Consider the following 24,597-nt stretch of genomic DNA (forward strand, 5'->3'; position numbering starts at 1 on the left):
TGCATATGTAATTCTTTGCTATCAGCAGACTTTTCATTCTTTAATTCAGACAGAGGAATGGACAGGATGACTTTTGTTGGTCACCCTGCCCCCACTCGTATCTGAGGAAGGTCTGCATTAACGTTGTACCCCAGGATGTTCCTTTTTCCTGCCTCTGAGAAGTGAGGCCTCAAGACTGGCTGCTTAGTAAAACTGAGCTTAGGGGCTGGGTGGTAGCACACCTGGTTGAGTGCACATGCGACAATGTGCAAGGACCCAGGTTTGAGCCCTCAATCCCCACCTGCAGGGAGGAAGCTTTTTGGGTAGTGAAGCAGTATTGTGTCTGTCTCCCTGTCACCCCCTGCCCTTTTGATTTCTGGCTGTCTCTACCTAATAAACAAAGCTATACCAAAAAGAAATTTAAAAAAATTTAAAAAGGGGGGGCGGTAGTAGTGGTGGTGCAACTGGTTGAACACACGTATTACAATGTGCAAGGACCCAGGTTTAAGCACCTGATCCCCACCTGCAGGGAGAAAGCTTTACAAGTGGTAAAGCAGAGCTGCAGGTGTCTGTCTCTATCACCCTCGATTTCTGGCTGTCTCTATCCAATAAATAAATTTTTAAAGTTTAAAAAAATTTTTTTAAAAGAACTGAGCTTAAACTTAGCTTTGCAAAAATAATTAAAAAAAAAATAACCTCACATTCAGTAAATTAGAATTCTAATTCTGGAGCTCAGGAGTGAGAATTTCCCAAAAGCTCCCTGGTGAGTGCAGTTTGGAAACCACATCTAAGAGAACGCTATTCACAGCAATTCTGAGAAAAACAAAAATGAAGGCTCCTGTTAAGCTGAGCCTGAGCCATCTGGACAACACACACTGCCCCCGAAGTTCCTGACACCCTGTCCACACAGGGACACCGTTTATGGCACTACGCCGGGCAAGTACTTTATATACAGTAGGCTGGCAGGGCGACAACAACTCAAGTCCTCAAAAGAGTTATGGGGGGATCCCTTGTGTATAGAAACTGCCTTTATGGTGCTGCACACCACCATCAATTATTTAAGCTGAGGCTAAATATTAGTTTCCTTCCTGAATTATTTATTCCTCAAACAATGAATGGTAAAACCCAGGAGGTGGTGGTAACTGTGTGTGAGTTGGTCAGAAGTGGCTTTCAAAAACCACTGCTAAAGTTGCTGCAGTAACAAATTCTACAAATGAATGAGCCATCACTGAGCACTCGGTTCTCAGTGGTTAATTTAGCAAATTTATTATGTGCTAACTCCCAAATCTATCATTTTGCCCTGCTGGGTAATTGGTGTAAGCATCCAGATGGTGAAACAGCGCAGTGAGGCCGTCTGGGTGCAGTTCAGAGAGAAGGCGGGGCCGGGTAAGGGCCTTCCAGCAGAAGTGTGACAAAGCCTGAGGATGTTCCCTCATGTTAGCACTTGTATAAAAGGTGCTCCTCCTTCTGGAACCATCAGCAATTATCCACTGGGAGGTTTAAGTACTGATGTTCCACTGGGACCTCCAGGAGCTCCTTTCTGGGGCCACTATATATCTGTCTGCCCCCTCCCTCCAAATCTCAGTCTAACAGTAAGCAGGTTATTTCTGTTGGATCTTTTTTATATTTATTTCCTTTTGTTGCTCGTTTTCATTGTTGTAGTTATTGATGTCGGCATTGTTGGATAGGACAAAGAGAAATGGAGAGAGGAGGGGAAGACAAGAGGGGGAGAGAAAGATAGACACCTGCATACCTGCTTCACCGCTTGTGAAGCGACTCCCCTGCAGGTGGGGAGCTGGGGGCTCGAACCGAGATCCTTACGCTGGTCTATTAACGCTTTGCGCTACGTGTGCTTAACCCGCTGCGCTACCACCCGACTGCCCTGGATGAATCTTTTAACATGTATCTGAACACTAGGACTGTTCATACTGCACCTCGTAACTTCACAAGTGAGCTGAGAAGCAAGGAGAGCTGGGGGGGGGGTATGAACAAATAATAAACTTGACTCAATACAAATTCCACCAAATTATTTTGGCCTACAACAAATTGGATGACACTAATTGGTTAATCTGGTTAAGTACCTTAATTCAATCACACAGAACTCCAAAACACCTAACTCAATCATATGTTAACTCCTAAAATTTTAATTTTCACCGAATTCCAGCTAGGAATTCAGAGCATAGAGTAGATGCTACATCAAAATAAATAATAAATAAAAAATAAATCTGCACAACTAATTTTGAAAATAGTACATTTTGTTATAAAATTCATTTACAGGAGGTATTCACATATATTTGTCAAATGTGCTCCTGATAACACAAGGAAACATATAGCTAAATGAGCCATTCACATAAATCCAAGGCAAATTATGTACAAAGCAAAAGGAATTTTAAAGTACAGTATATTCATATTGAAATAAGACAGGGTACTTTCATTCACTTTATACCATGGCAAGAACAAAATAACTGCCAGCTATGTTTTTCACCTTGCAAAAAGATTATCAACCTAATCAACAATACTGCTATGACAGCCACATCAATTAAGACCACACTAGACACACTTTATGCAAATACTTTTTACCAATTGCAGCAACAAATACTTTCAAATGCAGAGTCTTACCTACAACTACTCACTGGCAGATACCATCAGGCTTGTGGATTATGCAGTTCTCATGTTTGCATAATCAGACTAGGTGAATGAATTTAAACTGAGAACAGGCTGGTACCAAACTTAACTGGTAATACAGTGACCCAGAGAGGCAGCAAAGCACACATCTTGGGGAGAACACTTGGTAATTCTCAGGTTGTATGAACAGAGTAGGAGAAATTCCTGATCTCAATTCTTTTTGTCAAGTCTCCATAACTCACTGATAATGAAGTCTTTAAACTGTCACCACTACATGTATCTGATAAAATATCTAAGCACTTTAACAAGGCTATAGGAAAGCAGTATTTAGGTAACAATGAAATTTCTTGCCAAAGGCATTAGCAAGAAGCTTAGAGAACCCTTGATCCAGAGAGGGGTTCATTGCTCCAATTCCTGCACTTTCTCAAACTGCATGGCCAAAGATGGGCTCTCTCCTCACCAACAGGGAGCTGGGGCTGACACCATGGGGACATTCCCTGAGTGACAGGAGTGTGTGCACCAGCAGATGTCTGAATCCCAGTGGGAAAGATGTCAGACTTTTGTCAAGCAAACTTTTTAAAAAAGCCTTCACTAATTTGCTTCAAAAGAATTTTTGGCACAAATCCTTTTGCTTAAAAAGAAATTTCAAATAGTGTCCATTAATGTTTAGGAGCTTGTTTTCTGGAACCCCATTCACCAGGGCCATTTTCTTGCCATGAAAGCACAGCTAGGCACCTCTAGCCAGAAATAATATTTATCAGATAATTTCTGGATATTACAGATTTGTCAGTTTCTCCCTAGCTCTGAGCTTCAAGTATAACCACTTGTCTTTTAAAGGGTGTTTCTTTGCTGCCTAAAAATAATGTATCTGGCCTGTAAGCATGGTTCCTAAATTAACTAGTGAGTAGAATCCCATGGGAAATTTAGTACACTCTGCTAGTCTCTATCTAAAACAACCAATCTGTAATCTCCCGACAATCTGCAAGCCTTCACTAGCAGGTAGCACTCAGCTATACTCAGCACTTATCCAGCATTTGAAAATCATTAGATTTGAAACCCCCTATTTTAGAACTCACATGATATGCTGGGCATTTGAACGACATACCTATTCTTCCATTTCATAATCTTCTATTTCAAGAGTAAGAATTTTAGAGAACTATGTGCTTACTGAAATAGGTGAATAAACTTGCCACAGAAATATAATATCCTGTGCTAGAAGTTTTTTTGTCTAAAAATGTACATCAGCAGAACTCTTAAGTTTTACAATGTTGATATCCCCAGGAGACACCAGTTGGTTCATCAACTAGAACTAGATCCATCTGACTCACTAGTATTAATGCTTCTCATAACAGTTGAAAGGATCTACCCTCTAGCCATTTTTTTAAAAACCAGAGCACTACTGAACAGACTTATGGTGGTGCTAAGGATTAAACCTGGAGCCTCAAAGCCTTGGGCATGAAAATCTTTTTGCATAACTGTTATCTTCCCAATTCTCTCTCTACATATACACATACATATACATATTTTTTAAAATATACAGTCTGTTCGATTTGGAAATGATTAGCATTTTAAAGCAGGAGAAAGAAAAGTGGCCTACTAGATTAGACTTTTAGAGGAATTTGTTATTTGCTATACAAATTTACATTTCAACTTTCACAATAATCACTTTAGTTTGACCTCTTTTCTACAGAACAAGAGATCAGTATTCTAAGTCTCTGAGTTCAAGGATATCATCACTAATATACAAGTGCCCTCGTAAGGCTTTGGCGACTGACTGATGATGTACAAGAATGTACAAGAATGATGATGTACTGATGATGTACAAGAAGCTAAGATGTTAAGATATATTTTCCAGCAGCACACAAACTGATCTAGGGGAGGAAAAAAAAAAAAAAAAGACTGGATAGATTAATTAGTCTTAATTTTATAGAAATACTTTTGGTTGGGAATCTGTCATTCATTTTTACTACAAAAATCTTCTTCTCTTGGAACTGCTGTCCCCTTCCTCCAATCTCCTTCTGTCCCATTCAAAGTTTCTCTGTGAGTAATGCCACCTGGAATTGTATCGCTCTTTGTCCCCATCACTGAAAGCCCTGATCTCTCTTCTGTAGCCGAGTCTTTCCTGGTCACACACAGTGCTACTTGAGGAATAAGCACCAATATGAGGCACTCTGTCAGTGGTCTGCTGCACCACTCTCCCCACGTCCTGGTGACTCACAGGGAAGCCTGGCTCTCCTGATGGAGGAGTTGCTCCAGGATGCTGGGGACTTGAGGGCTGTGGGTCACCTAAGAATCTCCCTGCAGTCTCTGGGACCATGCCCAATCTCCTCAGCAACCTTGGGTCCCGAAGCCGGTCTTGAATAGGAGGTCTTTCAGGGACTTTTGTGGTAACAGTAAATTCCTTGGGGTCATGAGGTGTGTGGTATAGAGAATAAGCAAAAGATGTTGTGGCCAACACATTGTCTAGTTTGTTGCTGGGCAAGCCACCTTGGGGTCTGGACGCCTCTGGGGCTGCAGTTGGAGGGTGGGTCAGGCTCCGTTGTAGCACAGGCTTGAGTTTCAGAATCTTCATTGCATCGTGTCTATAATTTTTGTCACATGTTTTAATAATGGCTCCACGCTTTTGTGCATCCTGAATCAGGTGGTTCCAATGCTGATTTTCCTTAAAGAGAAAGGAGAAACAGTTATACCCTGAAGAGATACTCTTATGCCTAAGAAGAATGATATTTGGGTTTTTACTTCTCAACAAAATATAAGTGTACAATCATGAATATGTACTCAAGAATCTAGTACTTAGACAAAATTAAAGGGAAAATAGTTCAAATACAGAATGACAAAGCCACATTAACTAGAAAGCAATACCAGATATAAACTACAAAAAAGAACTGTGTGAGGGTTAGGCAGTAGCACAGCGGTTAAGCGCACGTGGCGCAAAGTGCGAAGACCGGCTTAAAGATCCCGGTTCGCCCCCAGCTCCCCACCTGCGGGGTTGGGGGGGGTCGCTTCACAAGCGGTGAAGCAGGTCTGCAGGTGTCTAACCTTCTCTCCGCCTCCTGTCACCTGCCTCTTTTATCTCTAACTTTTTTATCGAAAATAATTAAAAAACAAAAACTCAAACAACAAAACCACCAGGATGAGCCTCAGTGTAAGCACCGAGCTCCAGTTTGGTACCTGGTGGCCAAAATACAAGAACGCTTATGTACCATTCTGGCCTCAAAGATACTTGAAATACTTGATAATAAGCCAGTATGCTGAGTTATACCAGTTGTTAGTAACAGAGAGGGGAGATATATCATGTTGACTAGTTCAATTATAGGTGCACAGACCTTTCCCTAAGTATTAATATTTTACACGTATGAGCTTATATATTTCAACAGTTCTATCTGAGCGAGAAGAGAGCATAATGGTGATGCAAAAAGACTTTCATGCCTGAGGTACCAGTGGTCCCAGGTTTAATCCCCAAACCAGCATAAACCAGAGCTGAGCAGAGTTCTGATGGGAAAAAAAAAAAATTCTATGATGCAGATCTGTTTTTTTGTTTATTTTTAACATTTATTATTTAATAGATATGGACAGAGAGAAATTGAGAAGGAGATATGCAAAGAGACAGAGACACACCTGTAGCAAAAGTCATCTTGAGAGCACACTATAGTTTTGTAACTGAAATAATTTCCAGTTTGACAGAAAACACAAAAGTTCAATCCAGTATCAGTGGCATGAGCCAACTTTTGGTCTTCTGATCTGGGACTATACCTACCATAAGGGTCCTCAAGTGCCCGAGAATGAAGAGGCTGTACTTAGCTCGCGTAATCGTCACGTTCAATCTTTGCAGACTTGCCAAAAATCTAAGCAAGAAAAAGAATAAAAAAGTTATTTCGTTGTACAAAACGACTTACTTAGCATAGCAGAGAGAGATACAGGTAATATTTTGGACAGCTGTTCTTTGGGCTCCTTTCTATTTTTTTCATTTTTTATTTTATTCACTATGACTTCTTCAAATACCTTATTTGAAAGCACTATGTGTTGCTGACATTTTTATTTTTAATTTTTTGGATAGAAAGACAGAGAACTGGAGAAGGGAGGGGAGACAGAGAGGGAGGAAAGGCACTCGCAGCTCTGCTTCACCACTCATTAAGTTTCCCCCGCAGGTGGAGCCAGGGGCTTGAACCCAGGTCCTTGGACATCATAGCATGTGCACTCAACCAGGTGTGCCCACTCAGCATCTCCCTTCTACTTCTTCTTTTTTTTTTTTCCTCCAGGGTTATTGCTGGGCTCGGTGCCTGCACCATGAATCCACCGCTCCTGGAGGCCATTTTTCCCCCTTTTTGTTGCCCTAGTTGTTGCAGCCTTGTTGCGGTTATTATTGCCATTGTTGACGTTGCTTTGTTGTTAGAACAGAGAGAAATGGAGAGAGGAGGGGAAGACAGAGAGAGAGGGGAGAGAAAGACAGGCACCTGCAGACCTGCTTCACCGCCTGTGAAGCGACTCCCTTGCAGGTGGGGAGCCGGGGGCTCGAACCGGGATCCTGACGCCGGTCCCTGTGCATTGCGCCACGTGCACTTAACCCACTGGGCCACTGCCCGACCCCCTCTACTTCTTTAAAGTCACAGTTTTTTTTCTAAATTATTATTTTATAGAGACAGTCAGAAAATGAGAGGTTAAGGAGAGAGAGACCCCTGCAACACTGCTTCACCACTCACAGAGCTTTCCCCCTGCAGGTGGGGACTCGGGGCCCGAACCCTGGTCTTTGCGCCATATAACATGTACGCTCAACCAGGTGCGCCAACACCTGGCCCGAGCTCTTTTCTTACTTTGTTTCATATAGGATACCTAGCATAGAAGCAATTGCCCTTAAAAACAGTAAACAAAATACTGGAAGCTTTCATTAGAAGTGAGAGACAAATCTATACGTCAAGTTCCATCCTTTCTTGTTTTTCAGAGCATAGAGAATGAGAGAGACATAGCACTGAAGCTTTCTTCAGCTCAAACCTGGGTCAGGGGCATACTATCCTACAGAGCTTCTGAGTCGTTGGAAAAATCATGGCATTATTTTTCTATGTACCCCCATGTAAAAATGCATCATAACCATTCCAATAAGCCAATATTTCACCTATAGCACTGCTTCATCACTCCTGAAGCTTTCCCTCTGCAGCTGTGGACAGGGGCTTGAACCTAGGTCCTTAATGCATCGTAAGGAGTGTGCTCAACCAAGTACACCACTGACTAGCCCCCAAAATAACAATTATTTAAATATATTTGAGATTGTTAAAATATTGTGGAACTACTGTAGAAACATACAAACATTAGTTAACATCTGAAAAGAGTTCAGAAATAAAAGATATGAAATATGATAAAGACTGACTTTGGGGGCTGGGTGATGGCACACCTGGTTGAGTGCACGTGACAATGTGCAAGGACCCAGATCCCCACCTGCAGGGTGAAAGTTTTTGTTTTCCTAGTGGTGAAGCACAAGCTATAGGTGTCTGTCTCTTTCCCTCTCCCTTCTCTCAGTTTCTGTTTTCAGTCTCTATTCAATAAATAAATAAAGATTTAAAAAAAAAAAAAGAATTGTGAAGGGCCGGGTAAAAATGCAGGTTTCAAGCCCCCAGCCCCACCTGCAGGGGGAAGCTTCATGAATGGTGGAGCAGTGCTGCAGGTGTCTCCCTCTATCTCCCCCTCCCTTCCAATTTCTCTCTGATTCTATCAAATAAGTTTTAAAAAAAAGATTGATTTTTTCAAGCAGATTAATTAGAGAGAGGAAGAGAACAAGAAACAAAACCACTACTTTGGCACATGCAAAAACAAGAGAAATTTCAGGACCGCATGCTTGGGAGACCAATGCTTCACCTACATGTCACATCCTATACTATGATAAAGATGAAATCTTAAATTAGTTGGGAGAATAGAAATGGCCTTGCAGCAATGCTGACTCCAATTGTATAAGTAGCCTATTTTGGGGTAGAGGCAAAAATAAATTACTATTTTGTTTTTAGGGTTTTTTGAAATTTTTTTTTTTTCAAGCAGGGTAGAGGATTTTAGAACACTGATCAGCTATGGTTTATGGTGGTGCCAGGGATTGAACCTAGGACCTCAGATATGCAAGCACTGTGCTCTAACACACAGTTATCTCCTCAGCCCAATAAACTACTGATTTCTTAAAGAACAATTATACAGTCTATAAATTTCATCTGCTTTTCATGAGAAGAAAAAAATAATTACATGAGAATCTCAGAGCAGTTTTCATCACCCACTAGTGTTCTCAGAATCTACTAAGTATGCTAATAACGTCAGTGAAGTTAACAAACTTAGCCAAGGCAGAAGGCCATGGAATAAGGAAGAAAAACCACTGATGATGACACACAGCATGAATACAATATGACTCTTGCAAAATAACACTAACCCAACCATTTATATTTCACTCATCAAATAAAAGGACAAATTCACATTGTGAAACAGGTTAATATACAAGGTACTAAGTAAGAGCAACAGAACTAATCATGAATGTAAAAAAAAACAAAAAAACCTTCATGTTAATATTTTTACTAATAAAAATAAAGCAATGATCTGACATTGACTGAAAATAGATCTAACATTATGGGCAAGAAAAAACAAAACAAAACAAAAAACAAGTAACTCATGACAGTAACTCACCCAATGGAGCCCTGCATGGCATTTGCTCTGACACAAGTAACAATAACACAGTCTTTCTGACGGCCCTGGAATGCATCCACAGTATCAACTTCTGCTGTCCTATGTAAAAAAGAAAAAAAAAAGTTTACTGGAAAAGATAATTACTAAATACACAGACACAACTACAAAATTTCTATACACAGTTTCTAGAATATCTTCTATAAACTTTTATGAAAACAGAATTCAGGTAACATTAAATCCTGCCTGAAGCTCAAAGGCCTCAGGTTCAATGTGACATCAGCATCAACCAGAGCTGAGCAGTACTTTATATTAAACAACAAAAATATAGTCACCCAGGTGGGTGGGAAATGGTATCTCAATTATGATTTTGATTTGCATTTCCCAGACACAAATGCAGAGTCTTTTTTTGTGTCCTTCTGGCCATTTGTCTTCTTTTTTTTTGACTCCAGGGTTATGCTGGAGGCAATTTCCCCCCATTTTGTTGTTCTTGTTATTGTTGCTGCTGCTGCTATTGGTGGACAGGACAGAGAGAAACGGAGAGAGGAGGGGAAGACAGCGAGGGAGAGAAAGATAGACACCTGCAGACCTGCTTCACCGCCTGTGAAGCAACTCCTCTGCAGGTGGGGAGCCGGGGGCTTGAACCGGGATCCTTCCACTTTGTGCCATGTACACTTACCAGCTGAGCTACCGCCTGACTCCCCAGTTTTTTACTCTTATTCACTACATATGCCTGGAGTTTACTGTAACACTGAAGAGAGAATTTAAAACAACTTGATATTTCAGAGAGGGGGAAAGAAAGAGAGGGGGAAAGAAAGACAAACACCTGCAGACCTGCTTCACCGCTTGTGAAGAGACTTCCCTGCAGGTAGGGAGCTGGGTCTCCAACCCAGATCCTTGTGCGGGTCCTCGAGTTTTGCACAATGTGTGCTTAACCTGCCGCGCTACCACCCAACCCTCCATTTATCTTCTTTTGAGAACTGCTACTGAAATCCTTTTTGTTAAAAATTTTTTAAAAATTAAAAAAGGGGTCTGGGAGTTGGCGCAGTGGATAAAGTACTGGATTCTCAACCACGAGGACCCGAGTTCAATCCCCGGCAGTACATGTATCATAGTGATGTCTGGTTCTTTCTCTCTCTCCTATCTTTCTCACGAATAAATAAACTCTTAAAAACAAAAACAAAAACACTTTGCAGGGGCCAGGCAGTGGTGCAGTGGGTATCTGTCTTTCTTTCCCCGTCTTCCCCTCCTCTCTCCATTTCTCTGTCCTATCCAACGATGACGAAATCTGACAACAACTACAACAATAAAACAAGAGAAACAAAAGGGAAAATAAATAAAACATTAAAAAAACTTTTAAAAAAACCACTTTGCTTTAAAAAAACTTTTTTTTCAAATCTAGATTATTAGATCACAAAGCTAGCTGAACACTAGAGCAGAGGAAAAGCAGACCTCTGTGCAGCCCCAGGTTCAATCCTTGGTGCCACTATGTAACACCCAGAGCTGAGCTATGTCCTAATCACTCTCTTTTTCTCCAACTCTCATCAAAACACACACACTCCGCCCAAATCTTTAAAAACAGTATTACTGAGATGTATGAGACATGGATCAGATACATGATTTACAAGGATTTCCTTTTTGTTTTTTGAGGGTCCCCTCTAAATCACTTTATTGAAGGGTCAATGGTTTACAATACAGTTGTTGACACATAGGTACAATTTCTTGTGCTGTGAGCTGTGTCTGCAAAACAACTCTCACCCTCAACTTAGGTCCTTTTCTATTACCACATACAAGGGCTGCAAGGTGCCTCCAGCCTCTCCCCTCCCCAGCTTTCTGTCCTGATTTAAAATAAATTCTCCAATTATCTGTGTTGACTTTTCACTCTTGATAACAATGTCCTTTGGCACAAGAGTTTATTTTTATGAAGTTCAATTTTGTTGTATATGAATAGATACATCGTGTACGAAAGAGTTACCTAACCTTTGGTCAGTTTTATCTTGCTTCCTTGTAAATTTTCTACGAAAATCAGGGCTGATCCATTTTGAGTTATATACAGTGTGAGGCAGAAAATCAAAGCAGCTTCTTTTGTCTCTGTCTACCCAGTGGAATGTTCCAGCACCATTTATTGACAAGTCTATTCTTTTTCTCACTGGATAATCAACTGACTAAAAAATTGGGGGTTTCTCAATTCTATTTTACTGTTCTCCATGTCTATCCTTATGAAACTGTCGTAATTTCTATATCTTACTTTGTAGTGAGTTTTAAAATAAAAAATTAGATGTGAGCCCAACAATATTCTTTTCCAAGCTATTCACTTGCACTTCCTTGTAAATTTTTAGGCAAATGTCTCCAAGGACAGCTGGACTCCCAGTAACACTAAGTTTGTAGATCAGTTTGGAGAGCACTGCCATCTAATATGTTTTCCGATCCATGAACATGGATTATGGTATTTTCATTTATATAGATATTCAGTTTATTTCAACATTTTGTACTTTTCAGTGTTTTACTTTTTTGGGTTGTATTCATTTCTAAGCATATTGTTCTTTTTGATGCTATTATAAACAGGATGTTTTCTTCTCAGATTGTTTACTGCTACTATATAAAAACATGACAAATTCTCATTTTCAGATACTGATCTTAAGTTCTGCAACTGTGCTGAACTCATTAACCTGTGTAAGTTCTTTAGGTTTTTCTACATGTAAGATCATGCCAGCTAAAAAGTTTTTCTTCATTTTTCAATATGGATGTTTTTTACATTTTTCTTACTGGGCAGGGATAAATAGCATAATGGCTATGCAAAGAGATTCTGATGCCTAAGGCTCCAAAGTCCCAGGTTCAATACATCACACCACCATAAGTCACAGCTGATCAATGCTCTGGTTAAAAAAATAATTTCTTTTTCCTTATTTTTCTTCACTTTTTTCTTTACGAGTCTCTTCTACAAGCCGAATATACACAGTGAAAGAAGGCATCTCTTCCCGATCTTACGAGGAAAGCTTTCATCCTTAGCAAGCTATGAATTTTTTATAGATGCCCTTTATTAAGTTAAGGAAGTTCATTTCTATTCCTAGTTTGTTGAATGCTTTTATCTCACAAATGAGTCTTGGATTTAAATGCTTTGTCTACATATATTCATAAATCATATGGACTTCTTTTTACCTTTTATTCTAGTAACAGAAAGTATCACACATATATTGAATATACCTATATATATTGAATATACCTACTATTCAATATATATATTGAGCCAAACTTGCTTTGTTGAGATAAATACCACTTGATCACAATGTATGATCCTTTTAATATGTTTCTGAATTCCGATGCCATTATTGTGGTGAAGATTTTTGTGTTCATATCCATCTAGGATACTGTTTTATAGTTTCCTTATGATTTCTTTCCATAGCTTTGGTATCACAGTAATACTGGTCTTGGAAATTAAGTTTCAAAGTCTTCTCTTCCATTTCTGGAAGAGCACGAACAAGATAGATGCTAATTCTGGTAGAAATTATCAGTGAAGCCTCATAGACCTTCCTTTTGGAGAACTATGTAATTACTAATTCCATCTCTTTGTATTTTATAGGTCTGTTTAAACTTTCTACTTCTTTCTAAAGTCAATTTTGGTAGTTTGTGTCTTTCTAGATTAATAAAATTTTGAATTAGTAAACCAAAAGTATTTCCAATTTTACTGTTGAAGTAAAAAGGAGACAAAACCATGATCTTCATCTACATATGAAAGCACAAAAAAGGTTTAGTTATTGTAAGTGAAAATATGACTTCATGAGTCTACTAGAATTAGAAATTAGATTAAGAAATCATGGAAGGGAAAAGCCTGAAGTGTTTCTCAGTTCCATTGTCAAGTATGATGATAACAATATAATTCTTCTTCTAGCGTTTGCCCTTCTTCCGTAGCCAGTCAACAGCGTCAGGTTGAGCCTGATGTAAAGTTTCGAGACCTCCTTTGAATCTGGAGAGGTGGCAGTCGTTGACTATGTGGGTCATAGTCTGTCTGGAGCCGCAGGGGCAGTTCGGGTCGTCTCTGGCTCCCCAGCGATGGAACATAGCGGTGCACCAGCCATGGCCTGTTCGATAGCGATTGAGGAGGGCCCAATCATAACGTGCTAGGTCAAAGCCGGGTTGACGCTTGCAGGGGTCTGTGATGAGGTGTTTGTTCTTGACCTCAGCTGACTGCCAACTCTGTTTCCAAGAGTCTGGAACAGAGAAGTTCAGGGTAGGCATAGGGGACCAGATTGGGTGACGAGACGTCAAGCGTTGGACAGGGTGGGCGAAGATCCGCGTATATTGGCAGGTCCGGTCGAGCGTAGACGTGGGAAATGAACTTAGATGATATGATGCCACATCCCGACGAATATCTGGCGGGGCGATGTTGCTAAGAACTGGCAGCCATGGAACCGGGGTGGAACGGATGGTTCCAGAAATGATCCTCATGGAGGAATATAATTTGGAATCTACCAAGTGGACATGGGGGCTACGGAACCATACTGGGGCACAGTATTCTGCAGTGGAATAGCATAATGCCAGAGATGATCGTAGTGTGGAAGCACTCTATGACAATATAATGGTGACCTTCCACTCAACTGGAGATACTCTTAAGGGCTATGGGTATAACCCTTGTCCATAAAGCACAAGTCTATGGAAGCCAGGAGTATCCTAATCTCCACGGGCTATACTGCCATGGTCTGAGAGCATTCCCCAGAGTTAGGTTTCCTGTTCTTCTTTCCTTTTATCCCCTCTGTCTTTTTAATTTTTTAAAATTTATTCCCTTTTGTTGCTCTTGTTATTTATTGTTGTAGTTGTTACTGATGTCGTCATTGTTGGATAGGACAGAGAGAAATGGAGAGAGGAGGGGAAGACAGAGAGGGAAAAATAGATACCTGCAGACCTGCTTCACCACCTGTGAAGCAACTCCCCTGCAGGTGGGGAGCTGGGGGCTCGAACTGGGATCCTTACGCTGGTCCTTGAGCTTTGCGCCACATGCGCTTAACCCACTGTGCCACCGCCCGACTACCCCCTCTGCCTTTTTAATTCAACTGAAAAACTGGAAATAGCTGTAAAAATATAGATGCCTTACCCTTTTCTATCAAATTCTTTGTCCAAATCCTTTTGAATCATCGTCTTCTGAGCCTTATAATGGGTTATTATGCCAATGTTTCGGAATGTAATATCTTTTCTCTTGTCTTTAATAAGTTTAATTATTTCCATTACCAGTTTTATTTCTTGAACATTTACATATGAGCTAAATAAGATGAAGAAAACAAAAGCACATCAAACCAGCAGTTCAATTGTTAACTTAAATTCCATTTTGCCTTTTATTATAGTAAAAAGCAGGCAGGTAGGTAGGTTGTATCTTTGATACAGTTAGTAATGACTCAAAGGCAGCAATAATGACCATTAATACCCACAGATAAATGACCCATGGAAGTAACCCAGTGGGTAGAGCACATGCCTCCCATGTATGAGGCTCTAAGTTTCAGAACTGGGGTCATAAGAGAACAAACACCAAGGACAAAGACAAGTACAATTCCATGAACTGTGGATGGGGCAATGCTTAGATGTCTAGCTCTACTCCTTCCTCCTCTCCTGTCTTACATAATAAAGTAAAATAAAAAATATATGATTATTACACCAACTTAGCTCAATGAAAATGCTGTGGCCTGGCAATAAACAAAGATGTGTATGGAAAATGTTTTGAACAGGGGTGGGGGCGACATTATAATGATTAGGCAAAAAGACTCTCTTGCCCAAGGCTCCAAAGACCCAGGTTCAATCCCCTGCATCAGCATAAATCAGAGTTGAGCACTGCTCTGGTTTAAAAAAGTATTGAATATAAATATAAACAAATGGAGATTGAAGAAAGGTAACATACTCATTATCCCGTCTTTCTGAACCATCTCCGACATCAAACACAAGGTAAGGCTGAAATGGCCAGTCTGATGAACACCGAAAAGACTCAGTCAGTCTACAAAAAAGCAAAACACCATTCAGAACACATGTCAAGCTATAAGAAAATACTTATTATTACACCAAGTTTAGTAGGAGAGAGCTGCAGAAAGTGTGTGGGTAGGGGGACTGGGGGGTGGCAAGATAGACCTTGTTTAGAAAAAAAAAAAAGAGTTCCCCAAATCTTCATCTGCAATATTCTTGTCTTTAAGTTCATGATTAGTCAACAATTATCTTGTTGACTTGATATCAACGCTTGATATCTTAACTCTTTTTTAGCCACCAGGTTCCAGATGCTACCATGATTTAAATCTGAACTTTCCTGGGCAGACAACCCTACCAATGTGTCTTGGAGCCCGCCTCCCCAGAGCCCTGCCCCACTAGGGAGAGAGACAGGCTGGGAGGATGGACTGACCTGTCAATGCCCATGTTCGGTGAGAAGCAATTATAGAAGCCAGACCTTCCACCTTCTGCACCCCATTAATGACCCAGGGTCCATACTCCAGAGGGATAAAAGAAAAAACAGGAAAGTGGGGCTGGGTGGTAGCACACCCGTTGAGTGCACATGTTACAGTGCTTAAGGACCCAGTTCAAGCTCCCAGTCCCTATCTGCAGAGGGAAAGCTTCACAACTGGTGAAGCATGGCTGCAGGTGTCTGTCTCTCTTCCTCTTTATATCTCCTCATTCCTTTCAATTTCTGGCTGTGTAGATCCAATAAAAAAAAAAGGTAATTAAAAAAATATATAGGAAAGCTTTTAAGAGAGGGAATGGGATACAGAGTTCTGGTGGTGGGAATTGTGTGAAATTGTACCCCTCTTATCCTATGGTCTTGTCAGTATTTCCATTTTATAAATAAAAATTAAGAGTTCAACCATGAAGGCATCTTATGGTGTGAGAAGACCCAGATTTGAACCCTGAGTCCTGGCACCACATGGACCCCTACAGTACTAGTGGAAACCTCATGGATGCTAGAGCATGGCATACCTTTCCTCTCACTATATTTTTTACCACCCCACTTCTCTGAATAAAGAATGAAAAAAACTGGCCAAGGAGTGGTGGTGTCAAGTGCAAGGTCGTGCTCATAGAAACACATAAGAGGGAGTCGGGCTGTAGCGCAGCGGGTTAAGCGCAGGTGGCGCAAAGCACAAGGACCGGCATAAGGATCCCGGTTCGAACCCCGGCTCCCCACCTGCAGGGGAGTCGCTTCACAGGCGGTGAAGCAGGTCTGCAGGTGTCTATCTTTCTCTCCTCCTCTCTGTCTTCCCCTCCTCTCTCCATTTCTCTCTGTCCTATCCAACAACAACAACAATAAAAAACAAGGGCAACAAAAGGGAATAAATAAATAAAATAAATATTAAAAAAAAAAAAAGAAACACATAAGAACAGATTCTGTTTTAGTGAAAGGTACAACAGAGTCTTAGCAGCTGGGTAAATAGCTCAGCTGGTAGAGTGTGGGACTTGTGTGTCTGGCATCCCTAATGTGATCCTTGGCACCACACATTCCAGAGTGGTGGTGCTCTAGTTTCTCTTTTCTCATATGAAACTCTATCCCACATAAAATAAAAATTCAAAAATAAGTCTTTTTAAGGTACAAAATGGATTTTATTATTATTCTAATGCTAGGGGACAGATTTTTGTAATTAAAATACAACTGGGAAGTTAACTATAAGTAAACTAAATAAGCAAGCCATAGAATACTATGAAGAGGGAGTCGGGCGGTAGCACAGCAGGTTAAGTGCATGTGGTGCAAAGCACAAGGACCTGCGTAAGGATCCAGGTTTGAGCCCCCAGCTCTCCACCTGCAAGGGAGTCGCTTCACAGGCGGTGAAGCAGGTCTGCAGGTGTCTATCTTTCTCTTCCCTTCTGTCTTCCCCTCTCTCCATTTCTCTCTGTCCTATCCAACAACAACGACATCAATAATAGCTACAACAATAAAACACCAAGGACAACAAAAGGGAATAAATAAATCTAAAAAATTTTTAAAGAAAATAAATATAAAAAAAAGAACTATGACGAATGTATCTTTTCTTAAAAGGGGGGGCAGGTGGTAGCATACCTGTTGTGTAAGTACGGCGTGCTGATTGTGCCACTGGAGCTCCAGTAGCATACCTGTTAAGTGCACACAGTACTATACACAAGGACCCATCCACACAAGGACCCAAGTTTAAGCCCCTACTCCCCATTTACAATGGGGACACTTCATGAGCGGTGAAGCAGGTCTGCAGGTATCTTTCTTTCTCCCTCTCTATCTTCCCCTCCCCTCTCAATTTCTCTCTGTCCTACTGAAAAGAAAAAAGGGGGGGGGAGATGGTTGCCAGAAGCACTAGATTTGCAGTGCTGGCACCAAGTCCCAGTGATAAAACCCTAGTAGAAAATAATAATGAGAGGAGGAAAGGAAGGAAGGAAACGGGAGAAATAGAGGGGAAAAATATAGCAAAGTATATGCACCAGTCCTGGGTGATGGCATACCTGGTAGAACATATATGTTATAATGTATAAGGAGCCAGGTTCAAGCCCCGTGTCTCTACCTGCAGGGAGAAGCTTCACAAGCAGTGAAGCAGTACTGCAGATGTCTCTCTTATCTTCCCCTTCTCAATTTGTCTCTATCCAGTAAATAAATATTTAAAAAGGAGAAATTATATGGACCACATAAAGATGTAACAAAAATGTTACCAGTGATTATTTCTGGGTAGTATTAATATGTTATTTACCCCTTTTCTATGTATCTACATTTGCTGCAATCAACACAACTTTTATAAACAAAGAATTACTCAACCTTCAATTTGTGCTAAATATGACAGTAATTTTAAGAACACAGTGAAGTTTATCCAACCTATGAAGGTACATCTATAAAAAAACTAAAAACCACTGAATGGAACTCACCTATTTGTTTTCAAGTTTCTATTATAAATGTAATTAGAAGGGAAGAGGCATATGTCAGGATGCATCCGGTACTGAATGGTCAGCTGTAAGATAGGCAGTCTGCTGATCATGTTGTGCTCCACACTCTCTTCCAGAAGCTTGCAGAAGCGAGCCATCATCGACTGATCATACCCATACTCCTGTGCTTTCTGAAAGGGGAAAAATAAGGCAACAATTTCCAAGGTGTCATTAATGCTTTTCTCATTATTACAAAACAACTGAGCTATCATATGTACTTGGCAAGGGTAAGGTCACTTCAGATTACCAAAACCGTAAGAGGCAAGGAAGATATTTCTCTCTGCAGGCCTTAAAAAGCCATAGAGTGGGAGTCGGGCGGCAGTGCAGCAGGTTAAGCGCACGTGGCGCAAAGCACAAGGACTGGTGTACGGATCCTGGTTTGAGCCCCCGGGTCCCCACCTGCAAGGGAGTCATTTCACCAGTGGTGAAGCAGGTCTGCAGGTGTCTATCTGTCTCTCCCCCTCTGTCCTTCCCTCCTCTCTCCATTTCTCTCTGTCCAACAATGACATCAATAACAACAATAACTACAACAATAAAACAAGGGCAACAAAAGGGAATAAATAAAGAAATAAAGAAGCCATAGAGTAGTCAGTAATTTGCTTGGCTTTGTATGTTAACTCTCTTTTCAACCTCCAGGTTCCAGATGCCAGCATGATGTCAACCAGACTGCCCTGGACAGACAACCCCTCCAATGTGTCCTGGAGCTCCGCTTCCCCAGAGCCCCACCCTACTAAGGAAAGAGAGAGGCAGGCTGGGAGTATGGATCGACCTGTCAATGCCCATGTTCAGTAGGGAAGCAATTACAAAAGCCAGACCTTCCACCTTCTGCATCCCACAATGACCTTGGGTCCATACTCCCAGAGGATTAAAGAATAGGAAAGCTATCAGGGGAGGGGATAGGATACGGAGTTCTGATGGTAGGAATTATGTGAAGTTGTACCCCTCTTATCCTATGGTTTTGTCAATGTTTCCTTTTCATAAATAAAAATTAAAAAAAAAAAAAAGATATAGAGCTGGGAGTCAGGCGGCAGCACAGCAGGTTAAGTGCCCGTGGCACTAAGTACAAGGACCAGTGTAAGGATCCCGGTTCGAGTCTGGTTCCCCACCTGCAGGGGAGTCGCTTCACAGGCGGTGAAGCAGGTCTGCAGGTGTCTATCTTTCCCTCCTCTCTCCATTCTATCCAACAACAAAAAAAAAAGGGGGGGGGAGGGCAACAAAAAGGAAATAAATATTATAAAAATCTTTAAAATAAAAATGCCATAGACCTTAACTATAAAAGTTGATATTCCCTTCATCTAGAAAACCCGGGGGTCGGGCGGTGGCACAGTGGGTTAAGCGCACGTGACGCAAAGGCAAAGCGCAGGAACCAGCGTAAGGATCCCGGTTCAAGCCCCCAGCTCCCCACCTGCAGTGGATTCGCTTCACGGGCGGTGAAGCAGGTCTGCAGGTGTCTATCTTTCTCTCCCCCTCTCTGTCTTCCCCTCCTCTCTCCATTTCTCTCTGTCCTATCCAACAACAAAGCAACGTCAACAATGGCAATAATAACCGCAATGAGGCTGCAACAACTAGGGCAACAAAAGGGGGGAAAAATGGCCTCCAGGAGTGGTGGATTCATGGTGCAGGCACCGAGCCCAGCAATAACCCTGGAGGAAAAAAAAAAAGAAAAGAAAACCCAAACGCTGTTTATGACAGATGTGTGAACTTGTAAATGACCACAACTGAAGATAACCTAATGCTGTCAGAGGTCACATGACCTGAAAGAAGCAGAAAAATCCAATACAAATCTTAAATTTTTTTTCTGGAGTCTGCTCTCATATATTCACCCATGAATAACTGGACAGTTCTGAAATGACCTTGTGTCTGGGACTGTTCGTGGAGCCAGTATTCTCTATTTGGACAAATAATGTACTATAAATTACAAAACTATTTTATAGCCCATTTCAAACTAAAATAGCTATGTTGTCTAATTTTGATGTGCATTTCGAAAAGCCACTATAGGAAGATCTGAATAAAGCGAAGTGGATCATAACACAGGTGCTTTAACTTCCAACTTCCTTTGTCACCTTTACTTGCAGAGGATGAGAGGAACATAAACATTTGTTTGCACTGTAGGATGAAGCCTCCTACAGTTGTATAGATACCCTGAAAATAATCTCCCATCATAACGCTTTCCTCAAATTTGTACATGTTAAAATACAAACTTGGGAGTTTGGGATTCTTTTCCTTGTTGTTTGTTATTATAATATATGAGGTACAGCCCCTTAACATAGCAACACTACCCTTCGCCAAGGAAAAATCTGACGCACATGGAATCTCATTTTTCTAATCTTATCTTATCCTTGACAATTACACTGTTCCTGTCACACATGTAAAAAACACACAATGTAGGGGAAAGATGCATTTTAAGGCTTCTATTAAGACTAACTGATTCTCCCTGTTCAAGTTCTCCCTACTTTCCCGCACCAAATAAGAAATGATTGAAGGAAAACACCCTGTCCCAAGCCCCTCCAGTATCTCAAGTGGTGGATTTCAAGCATGAAATCCAGAAGTCTATCCCTGGCATGATATATGCCTGTTCTGGTTGGTTCTTTGTCTAATAAAAAATATTCTTAGGGCCGGGCGGTGGTGCACCTGGTTGAGCACACATATTACAGTGCGCAAGGACCTGGGTTTGAGCACCTGGTCCCCACCTGCAGGGGGGAAACTTCACGAGTGGTCAAGCAGTGCTGCAGGTGTCTGCCTCCCTCTCTATCACCCCCTTCCCTCTTGATTTCTAAATGTCTCTATCCAACAGAGATAATAAAAAATTAAAAATATATATTTTTTAAAAGACCTCTTTCTCCATCAAAAAAGTCCCTTTATGTAAAAATAGTATGAATAATAATAACTCACCATAGAAATGACTGTAGGAGGGAGCTGTTTAGGGTCTCCTACAAGGACAAGTTTGTTGCACCGATGGATGAGTGGAGTAAGAGTCTCTACTTCACAGGACTGCCCAGCCTTGGGAAGAAAGCACAGCACAGAAAAATAGCCTTCATTTCCTTTACTTTTTTCACAATATCCAAAACACAGGAAGGGTACACCTGGTTGAGCACACATATTACAATGCACAAGATCTGGATTAAAGCCCCCAGTCCCCACTTGCAGGGGATAAGCTTCACAAGCAATGAAGCAGTGCTGTAGGTATCTCTTATCTCCCCCTTCCCTCTTGATTTATCTCTAGCAAATAAATGTTATTTTAAGAAAAGTTCCAAAACACAATTTACCAAAGTCTTACAAGTTCTAAATATTCAAAAAAAAAAAAAGTGTCACATTTTTTTCCTTCATACAGCAAAAATAAGTAATTCCCTGGTTAGAAAACAAGATAAGCAACACTGTAAACATTTAGCTAAAATAATATATAAGGCCCCAGGTCTGCTTTCTTTGTTTTTGATGAGCACATGACTGAAGGAACTATATATCTGTAACCAATTTCCAAGTGTCTGAAGAGACTCAAGTTTCTCTTCAGGGTCACTTCCTTCAATTATTTGAACACTGTCAGTTTTTCTTTCATCTTGGAGAATACTGGATCTTGACTCTCCCGAATCAATTCTATCTCACTTTCCATCTCTTTTTGTCTTCCGGACCTGAGATAAAGAGCATGGACCCAACAAATTTTTGTCCAGAGAATAAAATAATAAAGATTATTAGCTGGAAATACTGTGGCTCAGAGCTATTCAAAGTTACATTAAAACTGCTTCAGAAGCCCAAGCAGTAAGTAGGTAATTCGTGGAATTTGTAAGGAAAATCAGGCATCCTTAAAGCTGCAATCCAAATACAGGAAAGGCAATTTTAACCCCGGTGGGTCATTAGTAGCATATTTCAACATAACAGAATATGCATGTAATGACAAGTAAAAACAGGTGCAGAAAGGCCATCTGCCAACATCTCGGCAACTGCAATCTACCTAGGACTTAGTCCTGACATTTCTAGTCAAGGATGTATGACCCGCTGCTTACTGACCTCATCAACAATCACACAACTAAAGGGGACACCCCCTTGGCCACGAAAAGCAGACTCAAGCAGTAAACCACCGCTTGTGCTCAAAGTACAGCAGATGACATGGGACTCTAAGATGATGATACTCTGTGTTTTCTGTGGGCGTCCTTGAACCTAAGAGAACAAATAAAAGTTAATCCAAATTCAGCTACATATTAATTCTTAGCTACAACAAGTTTATTTTTACTATAAAACAGCAATCTTTTACTTTGGGACAAAAGAGTAGTAAGTCTTAAGGGGAACCCGAGATCTAGAAAACATTAGGAACAAGTCAGGAAGTAGCTCATATAGTAAAGCAGAAGGCTTATCACGTTTGGTGGCTCCAGAAGTATGACTACATGTGAGGTAGGAGGGAGGTCCAGTACTATAAAAATAAAACGAAAATTCCATAACAAAGAGGGTGTAAGGGGAGTGGAAAGCAGCTCAGGAGGTGGTGCAGTGGATGAAGAATTGGACTCAAAACACAAAACAAAGTACTGATTTCAATCCCCAGTATCACAAGTGCTAAAAGAATGCTCTGGTTTTCTTGTTTTCTCTAGCTCTCTTTCTCTCATGAATTAGTAATTAAAAAATTAAATAAAATTCCAACTATGACACCATCTCCCCAGACAATAACTTGGGTCTACTTGCAAATTAGCTATCAGGCTCAGGCAAAAACTAGTAAAGTCATGGGCCCCTTGGAATATACCTAAAAGAGAGCTACTAGCTTTTGCCAAATGGAGACCCCAAATCTTCATCTACAATATTCTTGCCTTTAGGTTCAGGATTAGTCAATGATTTGTTCTGCTTTATATCTTAACTCTTTTTCAGCCACTTGGTTCCAGATGCTACCATGATGCCAGCCTGAACTTCCCTGGGAAGATGACCTGGACCCCCGCCTCCCCATACCCCTGTCCCACTAGGGAAAGAGACAGGCTGGGAGTATGGATTGACCTATCAACGCCCATGTTCAGCGGGGAAGCAATTATAGAAGCCAGACCTTCCACCTTCTGCACCCCATAAATCATCCTGGGTCCATACTCCCAGAGATAAAGAATAGGAAAGTTTTCAAAGCTTTCGGAGATACAGAACTCTGGTGGTGGGAACTGTACTTTTTTTTTTTTTTTTTTTTTGAACCAGAGTACTGCTAAGCTCTGGCTTATGGTGGTACAGGGGATTGAAACTGGGGCTTTGGAACCTCAGGCATAAATCTCTATGCATAATCCTTATGCTATCTACCCCCACCCCATATTTTACCTCTTTTATCCTATGGTCTTGTCAATATTTCCATTTTATAAATTAAAAAATAATTAAATGAAAAGAAAATTAAATGACAGAAAAAACTACAAGTGGATGATTTACTTACCTCTTTAATTTTAGAAGCAAGTTCCTGCCTTTCTTTTGAAACTTTGGCAATTTTTTCATCTAATTCTTGCCTCTGGAAAAAAAAAACCAAATGACAATATTAAAATGAAACAATTTTACTTGATTTCAAATATTTTATTTATCAATGTAAGATAGAGGAAAGGAACCAGAGCATCACTCTGGCATAGGGGGCGCGGAGACTGTACTCAGGACCTCATACTTCCAAGTTCAGTGCCCTACTCACAGCACCACTTCCTAAAACTAAACATTTTAAAATGCTTCCTAATGAATTACTTCACAATTTACAAGGGTAATCTTGCATTTTGCCATCTTGCTTCCTCCTTCTAGGTTAAAATTCTGGCACTGTATCTCTGAGTGCCAAGATCATTTTAGTGAGGCCGCTCCACAGAACTGTTGCCTCTGTATTTAATTTGGTTGTGCAGCCTGCAGAGACCTTCTAGGAACCCGTTTCTTCCTACCAACACGTTTCACTCAGTAGCCCAGAGTCACAAGCCCTTGTGATCATTAGCCTCTCTTTTTCACTCAGTACATTTCCCTAATTTCTAGATGGTTCAAGTGAGGTTATCAGTCACACCATAATCATTCCTCTTGCTTAGTGATAAGCATATACTGCAGGCCTGGTAAGTCATGGCACTTATTCACTTAAAAATGGGGATTAATAAAAAAAAGGGGATTAAAATGGACAGGTGGGGAGTCGGGCTGTAGCGCAGCGGGTTAAGCGCAGGTGGCGCAAAGCACAAGGATCGGCATAAGGATCCCGGTTCGAACCCTGGCTCCCCACCTGCAGGGGAGTCACTTCACAGGCGGTGAAGCAGGTCTGCAGGTGTCTATCTTTCTCTCCTCCTCCCTGTCTTCCCCTCCTCTCTCCATTTCTCTCTGTCCTATCCAACAACGACGACAACAACAATAGTAACTACAACAATAAAACAACAAGGGCAACAAAAGGGAATAAATAAAATAAAATAAATAAATAAAATAAAATGGACAGGTGGTAGCACACCTGGCTGAGTGCACATTACCATAAGCAAGGTCCTAGGTTCAAGC

At 40.9% G+C, this 24,597-nt stretch overlaps 1 protein-coding gene across 1 annotated transcript in view; it reads right to left on the reverse strand.

The window, feature by feature from the left end:
* Positions 1-4,434: 4,434 nt before the first annotated feature.
* Positions 4,435-24,597, reverse strand: part of SETX (senataxin) — a 73,638-nt gene continuing 53,475 nt past the window's right edge. Inside the window, exons 17-25 of the mRNA XM_060200442.1 lie at positions 23,534-23,605; positions 22,153-22,302; positions 21,043-21,150; positions 18,094-18,281; positions 15,137-15,229; positions 14,342-14,506; positions 9,256-9,354; positions 6,362-6,449; positions 4,435-5,266 (exon numbers count right to left, since the gene is read on the reverse strand). Coding sequence (XP_060056425.1) covers positions 4,571-5,266; positions 6,362-6,449; positions 9,256-9,354; positions 14,342-14,506; positions 15,137-15,229; positions 18,094-18,281; positions 21,043-21,150; positions 22,153-22,302; positions 23,534-23,605 — 1,659 coding nt within the window. The 3' untranslated portion in view covers positions 4,435-4,570. The remainder of the gene's footprint in view (positions 5,267-6,361; positions 6,450-9,255; positions 9,355-14,341; positions 14,507-15,136; positions 15,230-18,093; positions 18,282-21,042; positions 21,151-22,152; positions 22,303-23,533; positions 23,606-24,597) is intronic.

Source organism: Erinaceus europaeus, chromosome 10 (assembly GCF_950295315.1).
Source record: "Erinaceus europaeus chromosome 10, mEriEur2.1, whole genome shotgun sequence".
In the NCBI taxonomy this organism is placed as follows: Eukaryota; Metazoa; Chordata; class Mammalia; order Eulipotyphla; family Erinaceidae; genus Erinaceus; species Erinaceus europaeus.